The sequence below is a fragment of the Leptosomus discolor genome, chromosome 9 (assembly GCF_034619465.1).
Source record: "Leptosomus discolor isolate bLepDis1 chromosome 9, bLepDis1.hap2, whole genome shotgun sequence".
Taxonomy (NCBI): domain Eukaryota; kingdom Metazoa; phylum Chordata; class Aves; order Leptosomiformes; family Leptosomidae; genus Leptosomus; species Leptosomus discolor.
The window spans coordinates 3,314,452-3,339,008 of NC_141399.1; the positions used below are offsets into that span (position 1 = coordinate 3,314,452).

General features: G+C 41.1%; 1 protein-coding gene across 1 annotated transcript in view; it reads right to left on the bottom strand.

Moving 5' to 3' along the window:
• Positions 1-1,382: 1,382 nt before the first annotated feature.
• Positions 1,383-24,557, bottom strand: part of CNTN6 (contactin 6) — an 89,864-nt gene continuing 66,689 nt past the window's right edge. The window contains exons 10-21 of the mRNA XM_009953956.2: positions 24,427-24,554; positions 18,597-18,772; positions 18,139-18,256; positions 17,122-17,280; positions 16,864-17,013; positions 13,119-13,189; positions 10,146-10,380; positions 9,470-9,585; positions 7,668-7,854; positions 4,085-4,197; positions 2,175-2,343; positions 1,383-1,483 (exon numbers count right to left, since the gene is read on the bottom strand). Coding sequence (XP_009952258.2) covers positions 1,383-1,483; positions 2,175-2,343; positions 4,085-4,197; positions 7,668-7,854; positions 9,470-9,585; positions 10,146-10,380; positions 13,119-13,189; positions 16,864-17,013; positions 17,122-17,280; positions 18,139-18,256; positions 18,597-18,772; positions 24,427-24,554 — 1,723 coding nt within the window. The remainder of the gene's footprint in view (positions 1,484-2,174; positions 2,344-4,084; positions 4,198-7,667; positions 7,855-9,469; positions 9,586-10,145; positions 10,381-13,118; positions 13,190-16,863; positions 17,014-17,121; positions 17,281-18,138; positions 18,257-18,596; positions 18,773-24,426; positions 24,555-24,557) is intronic.

Genomic DNA, 24,557 nt, shown 5'->3' on the forward strand with positions numbered 1-24,557 from the left:
GTAGCTTTCTATACGAATTCACATTTCAGACTCTCTTGCTGCCAATCTGCACCCCCCGTACCCATCCATAAGAAACATGTTTAATGTGCTGTTTGAAGGATTATCGTGCACAGAGGATCCTCTGTCCTTTTGCTCATTTGTGTGCTTACACATCACCATCCCCATATGAATTTTTTTCTTTTTAAAAAAAATATTGGGGAATATTTGATTCATTTGTAGCTATAAATGGTTACAAAGATGATGCAACACGTATTTGACAGCAGTGAAAAGAAAACGTACTTCAGAGTAAAGTGGGAAGGAAGAAAAGGTCCCTCAGTAATGATATGAGACAAAAAGATACCTTTTATCGGATGTTATTGAAGTTGACACAAGCATGACTTCACATTTTGAGCTGTATCTACTGACTTGAAAGCCACGCTCACTCTGGAGTTTAATTTGTCATTCTAATAACTCAATAGATTGAAGGGCTTAATTATATGCTTTTATTTATATTTCAAGATGACGAAAATCAATGTTCCTCTCATTTACCTTTGTGCTCAGCCCAAAGATGAACCGACACTTTCAAGCTACAGCAAAGAATAACAGTATCAGCTGGGAGAGCAACTGAACCTGCTTGAAGACAGATATATCTCGATCTCCCTTCAAAAAAGGTACTTAGCATCTCTGCTAGTTTTGTTGATCAGAATAGTCTTTGCGTGAAAAAGCCCTTTAAAATGCATTGGAGAATATGTAAGGTGTCTCATAAAAGGTACTGTCTTGTTCAGATCTGGTTCAAGGCTCGCTGATGCCATTGAAAGTCTTTCTGTTGAATTCAGTGGGCTTTGGGTTGGTACATACGACTCCTTTTATTTAAGTTTCCCTTTTCTGAAGAAACTAGCACAGTACATTTCATCCCTTGTAATATAAACAAGTGCAAAAAGTAAACAAATAGCTTTTATTTAATTGAAAGTGGGGGGTTTTTTACAGGTTACATTGAAGAAAGTGAGATAAATACTATCCACATCACAAGCAATTGCAAGTCTCTTCTTCTCTCGGTTATAACAGCTTGCCACAGGTCTTTCATGTTTGACATACCATTACACTGGAGTTTCAAAAAGAGCTGCTGCTTATAAAAAATTCGAGACCACTCTCCTTACAATCTCAAGTTATGTTTGGCACCGCTCCATTTAATTAATGCATATACATTTATCCATTAATTTCAAAGCTTATTTTTAAAAATTAATGTAATATTGATACTTAATGTTTTCTTAATAATAGACCACTTCTATCTCCCTCCCCCATCCCCACTGTTTTATCAGGAATGTTGGTCATGGCGAAGTATTAAGGTAAAATCTACACATGGTTTATTTTTAAAAGTCCATGGCTGAGCCTTGCTTTAATCATCAAGGAAAAGGGTGTGTAAGAACAGAACTCAATAGCAGGATCCCAGATGGCAATATATGCTTTACGCTTTGGGACAATGTTATTGCTCCAGAGCTTAAACCTGTAAAAATAAAAGCACATGTAATTTTCTGACAGAAGTAAATTTGTGTCAAAACCCCAAGTTTTTCTGTGCGTTCTAGCACAACGGTAATCTTTGTTCTGTCTTCCAAATGAAACATTATCCCCCAAAGTTATTTGTATTTATTTATTTTTGAAGTTGCGGCAGCAATTCCATGGGGTATTGTTTTGAATCAACTTCCCACCCTCCCTGTGAACAACCGCTTTTAGGAGGCTTTTGGTTCGTTTGTGCCCCGGTTTGCAGGAATAATAACATCCGAGAGCAGAGGCTGGACCCTGGGCCACCCCACCCCAGCCGCGGAGCAGGACTGAGGTTCCCCATCTCAGCAGCAGCAGCTCCAGAGCAGCTTAAGAGCCGCGTTATGTGTGAGAGCTGCAGCTTTGACTTTAGCAGGAAAGCCTAGTTCTCTGTCCTTCCCTGAACATTACAAGCCAGGGCAGATGGAGACCTACACTAAAAATAAGGTCACACCTGGGTGTTGTGCAAAATACTTTCTCTGCTAATGAATCTGAGAGTACCAGAGACTAATCTGCATGTACCCAGCATCACAAAGCAACAGGAGAGAGGCCACCTAAGGTAATGGAAAGTCTGTTAATCTATTGTAGTTCTTAGAGGCACACAGATTTTTTATTACTCAAGAACGTTCAGAGGGAAAAAAAAAAATCTCACGTACTTGATATTTTTGGAATCCTAATTTCCTCACTGCTGCTGCCATCCCCACCATCACTGACTGTTCTTATTTCTATGAGATAATCTTCTTCAAATGGTACCAGAAGTTCAGCTGAAGTGTTGTTTGTCTCCAGGATATGTGTTTTGCTATGTCTGTTTTGTCTATACAAAATCTAAGTAAAAAGGGATCAGAAAACAAGAGTTACTCACATTTTTTTAAGTTTTCATGGATTTTTTTTTTTTTTTTTTGGCTGAGAATATCTTTAGTCATGCCCCAAACTTTTCAGAGCCCTATCGGCATCCCGCATTAAACTTAATTCAACATTTAGAAACATATTCTGCAGGATTTTGTGATGGAGACCACAGCGGGCATTTACTGCAACTTTTGGGAGAGCCTTTGTCTGCTAGATCTGAGGCTCACCTTGAAAGTAGTTATGAAATCCTTATCCAATGCACTTGTGCTCTTCTATAAACAAGGAAGCTAGACACACCTTTAAACAAGACTTCAATCTGTAACACCTTTTATATCCAGAACTCATCTGAAACTTGAGGGACTGCACCTTTAGGTTTGAGGTTTTTTTTAAACTTTGCCTGGTCGTGGTGAGCATTTATAGTCAAATAGAAACATTCACGTTGACCTCTGCGTAAAATTACTGCCTGCCGCTGAAAACTTGGGACGTTGCATAGCAGTATGTTTTTAAAGACTTCAGGAAAGGACAGAAATTTGGATAATAGCATCTGGGTTTCCACTTGGGAAGCATATTTCTACAACTAACCGTGACTCATCCAGCGCCTGCTTGCACTCGGGTCGTTTTGCTAATGAATCACTGGGCGAAGGTGCAGAGCAGCTTGGGGAGTCTAGGCAGGGACCCTGCAGACTATGAACAGCTTTTTTTTTCCTCCAAGAAGCCTTCCTTCCTTGCTAGCACGTCAGTGAGAGTGCTTGACTCCTTTCTCTTGACAATCTTTTGACATATTTATGATAAGAAGAGCAACTGAAGAGCGAAGCAGAAGGAGAAACAGGGATCATGCAATAAATACCCAGCAAGTACTTAAAGCACCCTTTCCACATCACAATGTAATGAGTGTAGCCTAGAAGCAGGTAGGTTAGACACAAAGGAAAAAAAAAGCTTAATAGTCTAGTTTTAACTTTTTTGCCAGTGTGTGGAGCTACTCCAACACGCTCACTGGGGTGTAAAAGAATATGATCTCAAGAAAGATTGCAAGGTGGGGAGGTTTGTGTCCTTTTCCTCCCTAGACATAAATAACTCTGTAGACACTAAAATGCCTATCAACATGAGGATCTTCATCCTGAGGACATTTCCTCATGGAAGCACTCTCCACCTCCATTTTTTACGGTCCTTCAGGAGTAAAAAAGTCTCTCTGTAAGTCTTTTGGGGTCAAAGCCACTGCAAACAAACTTTAAAATAAAGTTTTCTTTCCTTTAAAAATAGATTTATGGGAGTGCTTTTTACTTTATTCACATTGATCTTCACATGAGTATCTCCCTACCTCTTTTCAAAGGTACGCTTATGAATTGCCAGAGAGCGAGAACTTTTGGATGTGTTTTATGCCTGCCTTTAATGCTTGAGAGACCGTTCTCTACTTCTCGCGTGTGTGTGAAACTCCTTCTCCAAAAAGATGTGGATGCAAGAGTCTTAGATGAGTAAGATTAAAAGGGAAAGGGGGTAAGAGAGATCCAGCGCTGGGGACAGAACATCCCTGTGTCAGGGTAAAGAGGTCCTACTCTGAACAAACACAGACGTTCTGCCGTTTGTATAAGTGTCAGCCAACCACCCAATAACTCCAGAAACGTTGTTTTCCAGGTAATAAACAGTCACCTTTCAACAAGTCCCTGTTTGTACCTCTGTTATAAACAACGTGTCTGATTAATGAGATAAAGAAATGACTTACTTTGTAGCCTAGCACCTCTGATTCATTCTCCATTGTTTTTACATGTTCCCAGTTCAAGCAGATTTTGGAATTTGTCAGCTTCCAGGCGATGTTTGCCGGGGGTTGGCTTGGTGCTTTAAAAAAACAGATGATGATAATCACAAGATACAACTGAATATTAATTTGCATAGTGTAATTGAATGAGCTGCTGACATGGAAGTAGCAAATGCATGGGTGATTCAAATCTAAAAGAGTAAAAAATATTTTTCCAGTCCATCATTGCTCTTGTATTAGTCAGAATAAAGATCTATTCATAGCACAAAACCACTTACTGTGAGAGTTCATTTTCAAAATTAGGAAAAGCCTGACAGTGTCTGACAGTTCAAGTTATATTTGATGGATTTTGTTTAAGTACTGTGTTGTTCCTATCTGTATTTTAATGTGCTAGAGAACATTTCGCTGTATGGATTTCAGAAAAAGCTAAAACAAAGAGCAAAATACAAAAGACAAGATTTTAATCAGCCATGAGGACAGGTTACAAAGAGCTACACATTAAAGTCTCCATGTGATCCATCATGAAATATTGTAGGATTTTATAAATTCTCAGCACAATAGGCTGAGAGTAGCTTTTCAAAGGATTTTTATGCCTGAGTGCCGGGACTTTGAAAATTTGCCTACAAGTGACTGAAATCGAATCCTGTGTGAACATGTGAAGTTGAAACTGGGCCTTTGAACTGTATCTCAGATTTAGAACAACACATTATCTCCTTCTCCATGGTGTGTCCTCCCGGACCCTGCCTGGGAGGATGGCATTGGGGGTGTTAGAGGAAATAAAGACTTGAACAGAATTGAGAAAAAGGGGAGAATTGGAGAAACATGTTGTAAATATCCCAGACCTGACTTTGAAATGCTTAAGTTCCAGGATCCTTCTTTTCTCCCTGCAGTTCCTGTATATTGATGATTAATCTATGTAACTTGGAAGGTACTGTTGATTTGGAAATACTCCACTGTTTCTTTCATTTCCTGTGGAGATAGATAGTGATGGTGCCTGTTGTTTCTTATCTGTCTGCCTCGTGACTGAGGAGAAGTTCAATCCATCCCACTGGCAGGGAAAGGAGGTGTTAGTGGACCACCTAGGTGAATATAATCAGATGTCCTTCTATGAGCCATACTGGCAGTGTTGGAAAAAGGTTCATTTTCTTTTTGAAGGCATTTATATACATTCACATACATAAAACTGCAAATTTACGTGAATGGTTTGAAATCTCTTTGTTGCTTTCAGCAAATATTTTATATAAGAAACTTGGTAACAAAAAATTCACGAGAGAAAGGATGTCAAATACTTCATTGACTGTGTACTCTGAAAAGTCTTAGAAGCACGCAAAAACGGGTGAATACTGCCTTATTCAAAGCTTTTTAGCATAGCACTTAAAATCATCTTAATTCATAGTCTTTGGGCTAAAAAACCACTACAGGATGATCTGCAAAACAAAATTATCTGGTTTTGCTCCGCAGCCAGGGACTGGAATAGGTGGGAATGTAGCACTTCCCCAAATCCATATTAATATCTGCAAACAAAAACACTGCAAACAGTTCTTCAGATCTAAGATGAGCAGATAAATTCCTCAACTTAATTTCTTGCAATCAGCGTTGTCAGGAATAATAGAAGGCCCAAGTATTTGCCTAAGTTTATTAAGTTAATGACATTACTCTCATGTCTTAGGGGACACTTGGCTTTGTTGCTGTGCTGAATTGAGGTTTATCCTTGCGAAGTATTTCTAATATCTATATCTGTTGATGTATTTGTGAAGAAAAAGCAAAGAAATTTCTGAAATCCATAACATGTAAGTAAAGAAGCAGAAGAGCTGAGCTTCACAGCAGCTCCTAATGGAGCACTATGTTCCTGGAAGGAGGACATCATTTCCGCTTTCCTAAGTAGTTTAAACCTAAACCAGGATATCAACTTCGACCTTAAATTGATCTTAGATGAGTATGTTTCAATCAGAATTGCACCTATGTGGCAGAAGGACCATTTTAGTTTTGCTTAGTCTCTACAATAATGGCATGCCCAGAACACTGTAGGAATGCTGGACGATGAGTAGGAAGGCAGAGCTATTACCTTCAAGCTGTAGATGCACATTGTTTATATTCTCTTGACATATTATCTCTGCTCATATTGAAAGTGCTTGCATCTTTCAGAGACTAGAGCTTAAAATTTTAATATATGTTTTTAAATATTAACAGGGTTATTTTGACTTTAATTTTTAAATGAACCATTAGCACAATCCTGAACTTGACAGAAGATGAAGTCAATGTAAAACAAAAGCAAATTCATTCCTTCTACGTCTTGTCACTTGACTGCCACATCTTTAACTTGTCTTTCATACATATGCCCATGCAAATATGGAGATTCATTTCCAGAGATGAGTCTATTTTCCATTAAGAAATTGCCTGTGAGAAAAATCCTGTTTGAGGCCTTAAGAAATACCTTCTCTGGCTTTGTTTTGGTTTATGTTATTTACATTAAATGGTGACTTTTATCATTAACTCATTTTACAAGCTGGTTCCTGTCTTGCACTTTGAGTAATAGCAGGGAATAGCACATAGACAAGAGGCAAATTGGTGAAAGGCAGGAGAAAGATTTCCCTTTTTGGGCAAAAGGGCTGAACAGTTGTTTGCTGGGAAAACATAACCCAAGGAAAGTGTAAAAAATCCCAAATGCTTAAACAGTAATGAATTTTCAGCACTCTGGTACGTAGCAAATTACCAGGATTTCCTGCTTTATGACTATTTTGCTCTTAGTGAACATTTACTTCACAGGTTCAGTCCTGCAGGACGGTGCTCAGTGCTTCCTTGTTACCCTGGAGGACGGCCCCATGAAAGCAGTGGTTTCATGAAGTTGCTTCTCACAAACGGAACAACACGCGGTTTTGCTTCTACAATTGCAGAAAATTTAAAAACCGAAGGACTAAGTAGTATTTGTGTGAGTGTATCCCATATGCCACCCTCTGTAGCGCACAGTTTAGAGGTCTCAAAAAAGCACTGTATTTGGAGCGTTCAACAGTTTTCTTTAAAAACCAAACCCATATTCCCACTCCCAAATCTATTGTTTGACCCGTGCAACATCCGTCCTTTATTGAGTCTGCATCTCCTTTGAAATCTCCGGAAAGCAAGTAACATGCTGTTGCAATGCAAAGGGAAATCCTTCCCAACGGCTACTACGCTGTAGGAACACAAACACTGGTGTTATCTGATTTTGTAGGTGTACAGAATTACTTTAGCATACAAATAGGGTAAAGGAAATAACCTGGTTTAAGTTGATGAGAATTTTGGCTTCCATTGAGACAGACCTGAAGCTAAATATTATATCGATGTCTTAAATACCAGAGTCTGAGTAAACTTGATGGTGACAACAAAAATATTGTCGGGGAAGAGGTAGAGAAGTTGCTTATTCACAGATTTTGTTGCTTAATTTAATGAAGAAATTTGGGATCCAGTTTTCTTTGATACTGCAACATTTAGCAGAGTTGGGTCACGGTAAGCTGAAATGTCACTATCACACTTGAGAGTTGGCAACATTTGTGGTACGAATTTGAATACTCACGTGATTTTTTAGTGGTGACATTTACCGGGGTGCTAGAGGGCCCCGTCCCTGCAGTGTTGTAAGCTCGAACTGTTGCAAAATACACTGTGTTAGCTTTTAGTCCTGTGATATTTTTGGCTGTAACGTTCCCCTTGACTCTGACTTTACCAGCTGTGCTTTCCTTGGGATCATCAGTCCAATATAGAACCTGAAAAGCGAGAACAAAGAGTAGGCAATTCGCTGGTTTTCATCAATTACAGATTTGGCTAGAAAGCAGGCATGCTGACAATGAAGATTTCAAGGAATACAAGATTTTTTGTACTCAAAACTAGCAGGAAATAAACCCAAGCATGAATATTTATAGAGAAGAAATAAAATTTCGGAGACTGAACACCAATTAAGGAAGTAAATTAAATCCTTAACTTCATAGTTGTCCAAAAGGAAACCTTTGAAAAGGTGAGAAATTTTAAAAGCTTTTTTGGTTTTATGGTTTGAGCAGATTTGAAGAAAACTTTAAAAGATGCAAAGAAACATTTATCTCAGTCATCTAAGAGGGTTTTTTAATTATTTTGTATCCTGCCTCTAGTTTTGATTCGGTGACAGGTATTTAGACCTGTTTTTTTTTCAGTGAGTAATTGATTTAGGAAGGTTTATGTACTGTGCATGACTCCTGTTATCTTCATTTATGTATTTGTAGTGATAAGACAGAATTTAAAGTGTTTCTGACTTGCTTTAATCAAAATAAAAATTTCACTGTGCGAGTGAAAAGCCCAGGAATCCTATCTGAGGTTACTTCGAAGTACCCCAGTTACGAATACAAATTTCTACTGGCCCCCCCTTTCTGCTGGGGGCACCACTGGTCTGTCCTGCGGGTGTCAGGCGCAGCTGACGCTGGGTTTCTGCTCCCGCCGGCTGCTGGAGATGAGAGCGGAGCCAGAAGCAGTGCAGCTGCCTGAGTGCCACCGGGCTCTGGCAGCACCCGTGGGTGCTCGCAGCTCCCCCTGCTCAGACCCTGAAGCGCCTGGCCCTGGAGCTGGCCCTGGACCTGGTGCCGTGACACCAGCAAGACCCCAGTGCCCAGGGCAAAACCCCTGTCAGTCATTAGTGAATGAGCGGGTGCTCGCTACAGAGAGCCTCCAGTTGTGCCAGGAGGCGTTTAGATGGGATAGCAGGGAAAATCTCCTCACTGAAAGGGTTGCCAAGCACTGGAACAGGCTGCCCAGGGAAGTGGTTGAGTCACCATCCCTGGAGATATTTAAAAGAGGCGTAGATGTGGCACTTAGGGACGTGGTTTAGTGGTGGACTCGGCAGTATTAGGTTTATGGCTGGACCTGGTGATCTTAAAGGTCTTTTCCAACCCCAATGATTCTATGATCCTGCGATTCTATGAGGAGTGAGAAGCCAAAAGCCTTTCAAATACCCTGCAGCGCAAGCTTTGGTTAGCCATGAAGCGCAGTTATCCTGGTTTCTTCTGTAAGCAATGCTATGGGGTCATGTGCGTGCCCCCAAACTATCAAGTACCCGTCATGCTCAGATAGCGTTACAGCTGGGTAAGAGGAGGGTGGATCAGCTTTGTGAGTCTTGTTATAGTAGCCATCACGAATGATTAGTCTTGAAGTTTTAATTTACAAAAAGTCTGGGACAGACCTGCAGTCCTGGTCTGTAAACGCTTGTGATTATCTCCGGTGAAATGTTGCTAATGAGAGTCAGCGAAGAGCTTCGTTGCCTGTTGACTTGGAAGGAAGGGAGGAGGAACCAGAATACAAATGTGGTCAGGAAAGGGACATCTGTAAGGTGTCAGGCACCAGCACCAGCTGTCTCACCTCATAGCCCAGCACCCTGCCCGAGTGCCTGTTCCACGCGATGGGCTGCCAGGAGACCTCCACCTCCGCTGCCGAAATGCTCAGTGCTGAAGCCCCCGCTGGTGCTATCTGCGGCTCTGGGTGATGGGAGAAAACACAGCGGGTGGAACATTTGTGTTATCGAAAGGGTGTTGTGTCAGGAACTGGGGGAGATTCAAGGAAAAAAAGGAAGAGATTCTGGGGGGAAGCAGCAGACAGAGGCTCGGGAAACCTGGTGTGGATCACGAGCTTTACTGCCCATTTGTTGTGGAACGTCAACAAAACCTGCTTTCAAAATTAGTCATTACCCATAACCTGGGACACATTTTCAGAGATCAGCTGCACTGAGTGGTCTGAAAAGCTAGACCCTCCTGAGAGCTACACTTTTGAATGTCTCTTGATTTTCCCAGCCCACTCAGCAGGAGCTCCTTGGGGACAAATAAGTTGAAACATGCTGTCTACTGAAAGCGATTCTGAAAATCTGCCCTGTTTTTTTTTTTTTTTACTTCAGTTTCCCATCTTCTGTCTCGTGTCTCTTGTCAATCTTCAATGAGCAGCTTTGAGCAGACTCCTTAATATCCCTGTGGAGGTCTGTCTGCTCATATCTGGGACCTATTGATGCTACACAACCGTTACTAATAAGAATAACATGCGTTACCGTCTTCTCCGGAGTAGACAATGGATATGGAGCTCAGGGTCCCTTCGCCTTCGTTGTTATAGACACCAACTTTCACTTCGAAAGGAGAGAGAGGTGTAATGCTTTCGTTCCTATAAACGTATTTACTTGCTTCCACTGAAGCCACCACTGCTTTTGTCCAGGTTGTTGAGCCAAGAGGACGGAACATAACGATGTAGCCAAAACCTTCCCCGTTTTGTAGTTCTTCTGGAACTGGCTGTAGTGACAAGGCAGTCAGTCAATAAGCGTTTGCAAGTATACACTGTTTTAATTGAATCTTCGTTCTTTGAGTATATTTTAGTGGTATTGATTTAGTTGACTGTGCCTTAGAGAAGATAATAATGTTTGCTCCATCAGTCAATGTAATATTGAAATAAAAATCAAAATAATAAATCTATTGAGGCAATCAATTTAGAAACAAAAGGTCTGATCAGCTCCATTAAAGTTATTCTCTTTCAGGCATGAAGTTTTCAAAATTAAAAGCATTTCATTCAGTACAGGTTGTAGATGATTTTTTTTTTCCCCAAGGGGCATCGAAATGCTAATTTAAAATAAATTATTTGTAAAGAAAAAGGAGAGTTGGGAAAGGAGCAAATGTATACTCAGAAGCGTGTGTCAGCTGTCTAATTGCCTGCATATGAATACAGAGCGTACGGGGGTTTTTTTTAGCACAACTGAAAGTCTCAAGTGCATGAACATATTTCAGTTTGCTTAGAACAGGAAAGTTACTGCAAGTCAACATGGTAAAATCAATGTTTCTATTAACAAAATCTCATGTCAAGCTGAACAGGTAATTACATCAGCATTGAATCCAGCGTGAACTTTTTTGTTTTCATGGGGTAGAAACACTTCTACGTTGGCTTCTCCAAGCGAGAAAACATTTATGAAACAAGAAAAGTTCAGTAGTACACGGAGGAAGGAAGCGTTTCTCAGCAAAACATCATTTCTTTTAGATGCTTACATGAAAGTGAGGTGCATGGAAAAGCAGATGTGGAAAATGGTGCAAAAAGAGAGAGAAATACATAGGGGCAGAACTGCCGCCCCTGTGATCGCTCCCGGCTCAAATCTCCTCTGCTGCAGAGAAGCTCCTGGGAGCACTAACAGTGCAAGAAGATGGGAGGAAAAAAAAATCGGGAAGTACATCAGGAGATTTCAGGGCGCTTATTTTATTCTTTTCTTCATAAATTCCTTCTAATTCTAATAATAAACCTGGCCTGGCATATATAACAAATGTGTCTTTCCCTAAGTGTTTTACAAACACTAATTCCCCAATATTCCCTCTTCTATCCCTTTTCCAGTCCTGAGAGAGTTAAGTGTGAGGGGTGATGGTGCACTGGGGATTTAAAAGAGTTCAAGTTATTTTCTAGAGTATTTAATTTGTCTTTGAGGATACTGTGACCTGAGATTTAATCAAGATCAAGATGTTTAGTGAGTTCATCACAGAAAGCTGGAGAGTTGTGTTCAGTGTTGTTAGCTTGGCATAATTAGTATTTCTTCTGACTATTTTTCAGGACATGCTATGGAGTCCAACAGAATAATTTGATTGAGATCTCTCAGGTTGTTTTCAGTTTTCGTGTTCTGCTCCCAAAGAGTAGATCAGTAGAGGAGAAAATGAAAAAAAAAAAAGAGCGGAAGATGCATGTGGATGAAAACTTACTTCAGTAAAAGTGAAGTTTCACTCTGTTTGGCGCATGGAGAGGGGAAGGCATTGGCAATATTATTTATCTAGTGCTTTTTTTTTTTCTTTTGACCTCATTTTTTTTCTTACCACCTCCCTTCCTCCCCCAAAAGGCTGGTTAAATGGCACAGCTTTTTAGTGTACAAGAGAACACAGGTAACTCACTCAGCTGTTGAATAACATCACTTTTAGTTTAGTTTAATTACTTTTCCTTTCCTTCAAACTGTATACCGGAGCTTGGTTCTTTCTTTGGAAAAAACATGAAGTCAAGGGAGAGATTAGACTGCTTTCCTTGCTTAAGCTGAACTAGAAATCTTGTCTTTTTTTTTTTTTTTTTCATGAAGAAATGTTTTCCAGAACTTACAAAGGGAGCAGCGTCTTTTTAGAAGCCCAGTCCCAAATTAGGAGCTACACAGAAGTCATCTTGTGCAGCCTCTGAGACAGTCACACCTGATAGTAGGGTACGTGGCAAGGCTGCCCGGCCCCATGCTGGTGGCATGGGGTAGCTCCTACTTCAGTCAGATGTCCTCAAAGCCAGAAGAAAGATTTAATTAGGTGGGTCACATCAACTTCATACGTGTTTTTCAGCAGCAATGAGAAACCCAGAAGCTGGGAGCTGTGTTTTGGGGAGTTTTTTTCCATGGGGGCTGGAGCCCCAGCCAAGCACCGGCCCCGTCACCACACAGGCTTTGCAGGACGCTGCCTGCCTTCCGCGGGGAGGCTGCTGGGTGGCTGGAGGAGGAGGAGGAGGGCTCCTTCCCACAACACTTTCTTTCCGCTCTGTGGAATGACCTGCGCTCACCCATTGCAACTTGCACTGTGGTATTAACTGTGCTGAAAATGTATATTCTCTCCTCTCGCTGGAGTGCTGGAGAATTAAAGGGCTCATCTCCTTTAACGCATAATAGGATATGTCTTGTCAGCACAGTGTTCCAGAATGAAAAACTTGTAAACAAAAGTATGAAAAATGTTAATGCAGAAAATGGCCAAGCAGATTAGTGTGTTAAGCACCTCCTGTACAATGGAGATAAGAGGGTTATACAGACTTCTAAACATCTTTATAACATGCCTCTTAAACTGTTTATTTTTATAAATTGTTCGCTGTAACACAGAAAACTTGCTGTATATCTTACAGGCTGTTTTCTCTGCCGGTGCAGGATGAAATCCAGGCTCAGCCAAAGCCAATGACCAAATGCCTTTGGATTTCAGCAGGGCTGTGATTTCACCCGTGGACTCTTCCCTATTAGACAGCTTAGGTTAATTGAGCTAACGATTACCTCCCATGTGATGACCAGCTCAGAACGGCTCCCTCCTCCTCCGCTGATGTTTGTCGGTGCCACGACAGGAGCTGGAGAAGAAAAGATGTTGATGCTTGCAACGACCCACCGCTACTGCCGGGGGTCTTGTCGGCTGGCTGGTTAGAATCGCTCGTGGGCAGCTACTCTGCCTTTCGACACGTAGGACAGGGACTGCATTATATGACGGTACATTTTAAATGAACTGAAATGATGTTTACACGTTTTCAAGTTTATAAGGCTGAAGCCACAGATGTATTTGATACATGAGTACCCTGGTTCAAAAAATTAATTAAAGAAGCTAGTAGCATCAAGTATCTGACATTATTATGCCTCATCAACTAATTGGCAAAATGATTTTCCATTCAGACTGTAGCTGCAACAGTACTGATTTACTAATTATGCATTTGTTCAGTAAACATGTTGTTGGAGCAATATATTAATTTTTTTAATTGGCTGCATGCTTTTCTTAGGAAATTCAAAAGTCTTAATTTGATTTTCTCCTTCTCCCAACACTAGAAGTGTCCAAAAGTTCATTGATTAGAGCTTGATTTCCCCAGCATTGCTACAGGTGTGTGGTGCTATAGGTACAAGGGGGAGGTCAAGCAACATGCTGATGTTCCAGGCTGAAGGGGCTTCTCATTACTCAAATGGTTCTTGGTGGAAAAGCAAGGAGAATGTCAGCATTTCTTGCCTCTTACTCTATACTTCCATGAACTTGCCTGCCTCATTGGCCTCTAAATATTGTCAGTTTTGGGGAACTGGTTTGTGATGTAACGGATGGAATTTAGACAGATCAGCCTTGCTGTTATTGTGTAGTTCACTGTAGACCTACTTGCAAGGATGGTATCATGCTCCTTTTCTGCTGCTGGAGACTGAGGCAGAAAACCCCTAGAAGAAGGCGTTTGTCCTGTTTGCCATCTCCAAACCCTGGGTACTATTTTTGGAAATTTCAAGATTGTTTTGTCGTTCTCTTCACTGTCCCTGCCCATGGCAGGGGGCTTGGACTAGATGATCTTTAAGGTCTCTTGCAACCCAAACCGCTCTATGATTCTATGATTCATTGTCTGAAAATAGGATGAGTCGAGACAGGGCTGGACATGGGCAGCACAGTTACATCTCGGATGGTTTTTCAGAGATTTTGGCAAGTTTTGCCACATCCGCCTGCCCTTCCCCATGTCTTAGACCCAGCGTTAGCCCAGCTCTAGTAGAGGCAATAAAGGCCGTAGCCCTTTAGGTCCACAGAAATTCCTGTGAGCCCACTATCACTTCTAGATTCCAGTCTGCATATAAAGCTTTATCTGATTTCATCCTCTCTAGAAATGTAGAAATTTTGTGATAATTCTGTTGAGCAGTCAGAAGAGTGAGTGCAAGTGCGAACGGACTAGGCTTTTTTGGGGAGTTTAGCATAGGTATTCAATTTCGTCATTCACAATCAATGTCTTTGTGCACATCAGGGGTAAATAATCATAAGACTGAAAAGAACAGCATTAAAGGAAAAAATGACAAAACAGACTTTCCAGCCTGGTATTTCACTGTTTCATGAACCAGTTGATGCTCAATTAGCTCGTGTGTTAAATGTGTTCAGTACTTACTACATTTGCATGGGGAAAAAATTTGTACTACTGCTCAGCAGAGCCTCAACTGGGTCATAGTTGAGAAACAGATGAAAATTTACAGCTGAGTGCACCAACAGAGGCTCAATTAATTCTCAGCTCCATTTTAATGAAATGAACAGTGGCTCATTTGCATCCACAAATCTACTAATGCTCAGATTTCAGCTGGCAAAATGGCCATTACGGCAGCGAAGTTCAAATTCACCCTTTCATGGCCAACCTTTTGCTGTCCACACTGTCACAGTGCTTTCAGTTTTCTATTCTGATTAAAAAAAAAAAAAGAAAAAGATAAGCTGTTACATCTCCCACTGCGCAGCAGTGTTTCGAGACAGAATGATTTACAGCGGTGAAGGGGTTAAGCAACTAAAACCTGAAGTGAGTCTTTCTATTCCTTTTGTTAAGCTTCAGACAGTGCTACTCTGTAAGGAAATAACGTTCCTTGTGCTATTGCCAGGACCAATAATATTAATTCCATTGTTTCTTGTGAATCCCTCTAATTAAAAAATTGCTTTAAAAGGTGAAAGCTTTTACTGGCTGGAGAGGTGGTTTTGAATATCACACTTTATAAAGCCCCACAGTGGCAACAGCAAGAAAGACCTTCTCAAGACTAACTTTGACTTCATGATCAATCATGTAACGGAGAAGATATATCTGTGATACTCTGCTGGGAAATTTAGAAAATCTGGCCTCTCTCTGGCTCCAGCTTTTCTTTAGCCTTCTCTTTTCACCTTGCTCATTACTCCTTGCATGTGAACCCTTCCTGTGGTTCTGCTGGAGGCGAGGGTCATGTACCGCTCGGGCATGCAGCCCCCAGGCAGGGTCAGCGCATCTTCCCAGGCTGGAGGCTGTCGGGCTCTTCCCTTTGCTTGGGAGCAGCCTGCAATCTGCTTTACTACCGCCCTGGCCAGGCGGTCCTGACTGCTGATAGGACTCGTTTGATGTCTCTCTGCACCTGGAAAGCTGACGAAATCTATCAGAATTGGTGATCTAATGACCGAATAGATTTTTCTGGCATCAATACTCAGTATAACTTTTTGCTTCAGCAATAGGAAGCAGAACTTACTAGATTTAAATCAACCGATTTAATATATTTTGAAGTCATTCTGCCTTGAGACAAATACTGTAGGTATTCTGAGAGACAAATGGATCCTCCTTTCTAAGGATATATGCGTTTTCTGCTGTATGATGTACAGTACTGTATTTTGAGTTCTGTCTTGAAATGCAGCTTGCCAAACTTCAGAGCTTGGCAAATGAGATAAACAGAGAAGTGAAAGTGGACTGTAAAAGCTGCTTTCATTTTACTGCTTTCTGTCCTATAAATACTGATTTTATAGGCAGGAGAGAGTTGATAAGCAGGGGGCTGGGAGAAACGTAAAATACCCGAAAGGTTTGGGCTTCAAATAAATTGTGCCAAACTGAGTAGGTCAAAGGACTGACAGTGTCGGTCATCCAAGAATGAGTCTTCTTCTTATGAGGTTCAAAGTCCCAGAGGATAAATGTGTAAAGGTTAGACAGACAGATAGTAAGGATCCTGCCCTCGAGTCAGTGGAAGCTATTAGTTTCACTGGGCTTCGGATGCTGTAATTTATTTCCTCCAGTTAAAGCCAATATCCTGCCCCTACTGATGCTCAGATATCAAACACCCTCCGCAGCAAAGGCAGGACATGCTTGTGGTAGGATGTGCCACAGAGCTGGCTGTAGCATTTCCTATGCAAGTCCCTGAGCGGGGTATAAACGCGGTTATAACTGGAAGAAAACAAACATCACTCCCCAATCGCTTCAATGAAAGGTTGTGCTCAGGCGTGTGGACTAGGTGTATTTCGGGCCACAGCAAAGGGAGGAAGCGTGGGCCAGCTCCAGCCTTTGTGGCCAGCCCAGGTGGTCTCCAAACCGGAGAGCAAAGCGTGCGGTGCCTCAATCATGTCCGAGCACCGCTTGCACGGGCAGTGCAGTTCTGCTGTCATGAAGCCATGGCAGCCACAGGCTAAAATGCCAGGCAGGTACGTAAGTAACCCTGTAGGAGTGAGTGGCTCTGCTGCAGTGAAGTTCTCAGAGCTGGGAGCTGGCAACAAGTCTGTGTGGGAAAAACGGACAGAAACTTAGGGACTTACCTGCTGCTTTAGTTTTCAGTAGAGCTGACGGTCGGCTCGGCTCCCCAATTCCAACACTGTTGCTGGCGACCACACGAAACTCGTACTCAACCCAAGGGCTTAAGTCAACCACTGTTGCCTTGTGAGTCCTACCATTAACCACTTCAGGAACTAAAAGCAAAGTAAACATGTCAATGATGGTGTATTTTTGGAATAATTAATGGTGTGTGCAATTTAATGTTATATGTAAAATCAGAAGGCAACTTTCAAATTGCTCACCTGTTGAAACCGCCTGCCATCCAACCGAGAAAGGAGTCCTCGTCTGAACACTGTAGATCTGGACTGGACTATTATTATCTATTCCAGACTTCCAGGATAACACAGCAGTAGTGCTAGAAATATGTTCAACTTTAACATCTTCTGGTGGACCTGGGGGGCCTAATATGATTAGCATTTTAAGATGAAGGCATTAGGAAGAGAAGATTGGTTGCTGGAATGGGTTGGGCAACTCTTACTTTCTCAAGTCAGTGGAATTATTCATGACGCTGCAGTTTCATACAAGTGGCACAATCTCTAAATGATGGCTTCATGCCTGTATTGCGTTTTTCTAATTAATGAGGGGGTTTGAGTCAGGAAAATGAATGTCTTTATGTTACTAATATGAAAACGATAAACAAGGGAATGATTTTTTTTTTTTGTCTGACAGTTACCCGACGTGTCTTTTGTTGAACCATCCAATGTTTTCAGAATTCCTACTGAATTGAATCAAAACTGAGGTTTAGAAAGAATGCAAGATGGTGCACTATACACTTTTCTGATTTCCACTAGGGTTTAGAGGTTCTGCTCCCATCACAGCAGTTCTCTTGCTGCTTGCCATAAAAAGGTTAGTTAGTTGAATATTGAAAATAATTTTTCATATTTTCTGAAATTAGTGGAAAGGAACCAGGCCTCTCATTTTTTTCCAGCCTGCACAGCAACCCAGATATGCCCAGACTGACGGCAGTCTGCTGGAAGTGGAGGACTTCCCTATGCCCTGCCCTGTTGACCTGTGTGCCCAGAAGAGTTTGCCTTCCAAAGAGACCGTGGCAGAATTGCACAGATCTCCCTGGGTTAGCTGCGCATTAGGATCATGCTGGCCAGACTCTCAATCCCATTTGGGGGCCCAGGGTACAAGATATATAGCATTTCACTATTGAAATGTTGAATTGATATCCTAGGAATCATTTAAACAACAGCTGATGTTAAGAATTTCTAATTCCTCCAGAAGGTATATGTGTCTACGTTTAACAGACATACCTCTTACAATTATATCTACTGTTGCAGACTGACTGTCTAAAGTTGTTTGTACCATGCACACGTATTTCCCAGAATGATGTAGCTGAATATTTCTTATCATCAAATCCCCAGCAGATTCCTGGAGATACAAAGAAAGTAAACTAATCACTCACAACATGCTTTCCATACTGGACATTTTTATAAATTGCTCAATATTAATAAAAAATTCAGCTTTTAAATTAAAATATTCATAGCTATCATCAGTTTCTTTCATGTGGACATTTTTATTACGGCTTCACAAATAACTCAAGCGCCTTTATGAAATTTAAGAAAGAAAAATAAACGGCTGCAGCCCTTGTAAAGAAACAGTGATTTGCCATGCATAGAAATAGCCAAGGAAGAATTATGATAAATATTTGTGTTGTCTAAAGACTATGGCAAATAGTTTCATTAAGCACTAAGGAGTTCAAGAAACTTACTCTCCCAATTCTTTCAAAGTGATGTATTCCTCTATTAAAATCAATTCTATTGCCATTGAATGACCATGTGAACACCACATCAACAGAGGGGTCATGAGACACCTGGCATGGAAGGACTATGCTTTCTCCAACCGTTACATCCATATTAGATGGCGGAATAGTAATTACGGTCCTCTCTGTGGAGACAAAAAAAAAATCCTTTTTATTAAAATGCTTATAAAAATAGTAGGTCTTGAGTGAGGTTTGTACCATTTGTGAAATGATTTAAAATTGGCCCAAATGTTCCGTAATAAAGAAAATGATCTCTAATACCGTGATGGTTTCAGAACTCTCTTACTCGTGTGTAACCCCTTAGTTTTGCAGTATCAGTACAATGAGCACGCTGTGTGCCTCCGTGAGCGAGCGGATGGCAGAGGCAACGTGCTAAATTAGTCATTTGTTACTTTGTAAAGCCCGTAGTCAATAGATACGATTTCAGCTCAAAAAGTACAGACTTCATTATTAAGACTGTTAAAAATAAGCCCAGGGTTCTTCAAACTTGAAAATCTCTCCTCACAGGAAACTGCAGCAAAAGCAAAATTGCTGTTTGTCTCCGCTTACTTTGTACATTAAGATCCTTAATCTATATTAATGTTAGTGGTAGTTTACTGCACAGTGTTGCTTACGTTACAGCCTCAAGAAGATATCTCCACAGACAGAAAAGCTATTTGTGTCATCTTTTTTAACCCCTTACACTGAGAAACAAACTTGCAGCTCTTATTGAGGGAAGGAGTAGCTCACCGAAGGGGAAAGAAATAGGTTTGTGTGGCTTCACTTTTGGTATGAGTGGCAGATAGATTAGAGATAACAACCACATTGTTGTAAGCAATTCCCTTAAAAAAAGCTTTTGTGCATGAAAGTGTTATAAACCAGTGAGAATTTAGAGACACATGAATAAAATGAGAGCAGAATCTATTCAACAATATCAATATGCTCTGAAAATAATGTCAGAGGAGGAGAAGAAAATTTTCACGAGCTTAACCTTATGTGTAAGAAATGTACTAGAAAGTTCAGGATTTTGGTTTTACCGAGGCCTTGGTTGGGTGTGATAAGGCATCCAGCCCCTCAGCTTCCACACATTTTCATTCAGACTGTCACCGTCATTGCAGTAACTGGTTAATACGTCGGTACAGACAGGCAACATGGGCTGAAGCCTGGAGGGCTTCTTCCCAGCATCTGAGCTGCACTGGATGGGTGGCTGTTGTGGCAGTGGTCAAATAGAAACAAGGTGGAATTTGCATTTTCTGATAGCCTTCTAAAATAAAACTGGATCTCACTAGTTTCAGTGATATACCCACTGCAGGCATCAAGTAGTGTTTTCCAAGGAAAACAGAGAACTTGAGTGATTTTTATTGTTCTAGACAAATTAGGTGGGTTTTTCTGGTATCATTAAGAGAATGTCAGAGGTTCTCACTGTGAGTTAGAGCTCAGACTTGGAACACTTTCTCAGATTTCCCTGCGTACTCTGATTGCTTTTCTCAGCCGTGCAAAACTATCGTTGTGGCAGCTCCATCAGTTTGTCTGAAGTCAAGGACAGCAAAAATGTGAAGGCCTCAGATGACTGTCTTAAAGATACTCGATCATTAGGTTAGAGAAATCTCTTCCTCTCCCTGGAAGCAGTGTGTCAGATGCAATAAATTCCAGATGATTCAAGGGGCATATTCTTTGTTGGCAAAACTCCATGGATTTCAGCACATGCTGGCAAAGAACTTGGCTCCATAAATCTCAAATGAAGTAATTCCATTGTGAAGTACAGGTAACTTTTATAGAATAATTTTGAAAAGTATCTGGGAACTACAGAGAACCTGCACAGTTTTCTTTTCTTGCTTTTCCTTCTGTACTTCTTATTTTCACAGTAGAAATAGAACTGCATGAATAACACTTTGAGGGGAGAAATTCTATTACTTGCAATAATGCTGTATATGTTAAAAGAAGAAAAAAGAAATAATATTCTGATATACATTAAAAATTGGAAAGTTTCTTTCATGATAGCTGGAACTTCTCTTTGCTAGTAGCACGTGGAGAGGCATGATCTTCTGGCCTGATATGGTCCTCCAAATTCATCATCTCTTCCTCTGAAGTCATCCTGTAAGACTCTCTCCTTCCTTAAACATATATACCCTGTGCATCTCTACACTGAGCTTTTAAAGCGAATGAAATATGGCATTGAAGAAGCAGAGTCTTCCCTTGAACCCCACAATCGACCTCAAAATTGGATATTGCTCTGAATGTTTATGACACACTTGCTCCCAGACTCCACTTGGGTTTTGTCTGCTCTGTCTTTAGCTGTGCAGGAGAGATGTCTCCACACATATTCTCTCATAAATGATGCAAAAGGTTACACTTGATTTACAAGAGCGTGTCGAAGGGTCTGGCAAGCCAGCCTGGGCGGTCCCTCATCTTGTGTCGCCCCTGGGCCTGACCTGTGCGGTGGAGCTGGGAGAACCAGGAGCTGGGAACCGGTTCCTCTGAAATTGCTGCAAAGGTCACCTCTGCATCTCCTGTGCGGTGTAACCGCCCCAGGAATGGAGAGGGCTGGCCCTCGCCGGGCTCGTTTACAACGTCGATCATTAGATGGGCAGCAGCATGTTTCCTGAGCCCTCCTTTGGTAAGCTCAGTGTCTGGGTAGGAGTAAAGAGTGTTAGAGAGTCAGCTTCCCAGCCCTCGTGTAGACCCCAAAGACGAAGATGAGCTCCTTGCCGCTGGTGTTTCATCCATCTTGCTTAAAGCTGACTTGGATGTATCTGTTTTGCACCACTTTCTGGTGACAGCCTTTGAATTGAGTATTCTGCTAAAACTCCAAATCAAGGCACTTACACCAGGGATGAAATTCACCTTTTCTGCTTTGGTTCATTCAGCATTAAGAAAATTTTGCGCCAAGACTGAGTTTTCCATGTGTCAAGTACTCCCTGTCCTTCAAATTTCTATTTAAAAGATCTGCCCTTCACGAGACCCACCTCACCTCTACTGCCACAAGACAATGGCACCTCATTTTGTAACTCCTGCTTCTCTATATTGGATAGTTGGTCACCAGCATCAGCGTGTTTTGACTGTTCCACAATGCGCTGTGTACAATTACAGCGTTCTATAAATAAGTAAAATACTATAAATAAAATCAATTTATTTCTAGGAAAAGGTCAAAGTAAGACTAACCAAGAATGATACAAACAAAATTGCATAGAATTTGTAATCAGATTCAACAGCTACATTCTAAAATCCATAGAATACAAATAGAAAACAGTGTCCTGGTCTTTTGTGGAATCATTAAGCCTCCACCAAAGCCTGTTGTCTGTTGTACAGGAGGGGACCATTAGCTCCAGCCGGTTGTGATGAAACTGGCTGGGAATTTTTTGAAACTTTTCTTCATCAGAAGGTTCCAGCAATGTTACGGTTGCCTCATTAGGTCTGTCATGTAATTTCTTGTGTCATGATTTGATCACACGTTCAGAGAAATCAAAAATAAACCGGCTCTAATCCTGTTATAGAGTGTTATTAGAAGGAATAACAATTCCAGAAATCATTCATCTATTAAAACCTGTGGAATGCCTCCTTAGGGAAAAGATAAATATTTCTAATAAACCACATTCTATGGAACCCTCAGTGAACTGGTATTTTGGGGTATCAGAAGATAAGGGTTTCTTCTTATAACACAACAAATCCCAATAACTATGTGCTGTTCGTATTATAAGCAGTCTGCTTTCTTATTGGTATGAACCTATTTGCCTCCACCAAATGAATATTGAAAACTGTCCTTGGGTGAATTATAGTGGGTTTGTGTGTGAGGTGTGGTTTTTCAGTAGCGTTAGCAAAAAAAAATCCATTTTATTATGGTATTGTCATCCTTTTGTATCTCTTATTCTAGCCTGCTCATATCCAGTGATACCACTGATGTAAAGTGGTTCGCTTGTGTGATATTTTCTGCTTCTTTTATGGGGTTGTCTTTAAGACTTCCACCTCAAATACTTTTAAAAGCTTCTTAAAAGCTCTTGGTTCTACATTATCTATCTATCTTGCTTAGCAGCTGCAGACATGCATTATATGGCAAAGCCCATTCCAGAGGAGAAAATAGATAAGATGTTGTGAGTGCTGGAGGTATAATAAAGACTTCTTACACAAAGAATAAACAACTCAATGAGCAGCAATAAACTTAATTTGCACATTAGATATGCTTTTCCAAGTTCTGACATTTCAGTTGAAAATAATGCTGAAGCAATGAGGCCTATAATTGAACAGCCAAAACTTCTCCAGAGGGGAAACAAAAACAAATGTTCCCTGCAAACAAGATCATTTTTATACCATGTTGTTACTCAGTGTTTTAATAAACTTCATAAATGCCAAACAAAATATTTTTTTCATGTTTTAATGTGTTTTTCCCATATTGCTCCATTAGGACGTATGTATGTGATATGTGAAATGGTATATAACCTCGATGAAGACGGAGCCGCCTAAATCCGAAACTTCTTGGTTTATTCATTGCTAGCTGTGCTGTAACATCGCCTCAGATTGCACGTTGCACTGCATCAATGCTAATTGCTCTTTCATAATACGAGTATGAAAAAGCTTTTCGCCACATGCAGTAGGTTAGGGAGGAGGTCATGCCTGCAGGCTCCAGTAACCATTCTGAAGTCATTGAAAACAAGAATATTACGAAAAAAGAGAGTTACAAATTTCATATAATAACGTGCTCTTCTTCTAACTACAGACACCATTATTCTTAGGCGTTTCGCAAAATTGATTCATATGCTTGCTATAATCTCAGAAGTTCCACTTTTTAACTTGTTCTCCTCATTTAAAATCAACAGATGTGGATACTCTTATAAGAAAACATCTGTATTGAAAAGATCGTGTGGGAGCAAAGAGAAAAAAACATACTGTCTTCGGCTTTCCTTCTTTTTTTCCTGTCAGTGATCAAAGATCAGAGCATAGCCTTTTCATATGCTGCACGCAGGAATATCTATACAAACAATATCTCTTTTCATGTTCTTCACCTCTGGACTTGTCCACCTGAGCGATAAGTTTGTACAAATTCTTTTTCACTAATGGAAACAGACCATCCATCAGCACAGAAAAAAACGTGCGGCACAGGACTGCTTTGGACATAACGTACTTTAATGTTTTCCACAATGTATTTAACTGTGTTTCAAAGAAAAGTGAAAAATACTGCAGGGAAAACACCCCCCTGCAGAGCATGACTGGATTTGGACCAGAGCAGTTACACCAGAAGCTCAGCCCTGGAGCAGACAAAGCTTCAGTGTTGGAGAGAAGGAGAATTACAGCAGATGTGACCACTTGATACGACGTGTCTCCTAGCCCGTAACATGATTTTCTGGATGTTTAAACCGATAATCACAGGCTGGCTGTTAGGGAAGTTATTTATACACCTCCGACTAAAGCATCACAACGTCTACAAATAAAACTCCTGGCCTCGCCAAGGTGGTCTGGAAAGCTGAATTAGGTGCTGCAGTTGCCGGTGTTTTCAGCGGGAGGACTCAGACCCCCATCCAAAAGCAACACAGGCTGCTCAATGCGTTGCCTAGCCCAACAGGAGAAGCTGAGCAGAGCCACGTGCCCGAACACTGGCTGTGCCCGCTGGAGCTTCGGCTGACAGCAGGCAAGGACTGTCACCCAAGTGGGATCTTGCACAAAAGGAGCTTTGCTGTGAGCGCCCACCTTCCAGGGCAAGCGGCGCACTGCTCGTACCAACACTGATGGGCACAGACTTGGGCATCCCAAGGACAAAAAGCACATTCTTGCTCATATTCATAAAGCACAAAAGAAAGTACTAAAATACCTTTCACAATCAGGTTCCCTGAATTTCTGGCGACTCCAAACTGGTTTGTTGCTATACAAGTGTACACCCCGGCATCTGATTTGGTGATGTTATAGAGCCTGAGGCTGCCATCCTCTAGTAACATGACCCTG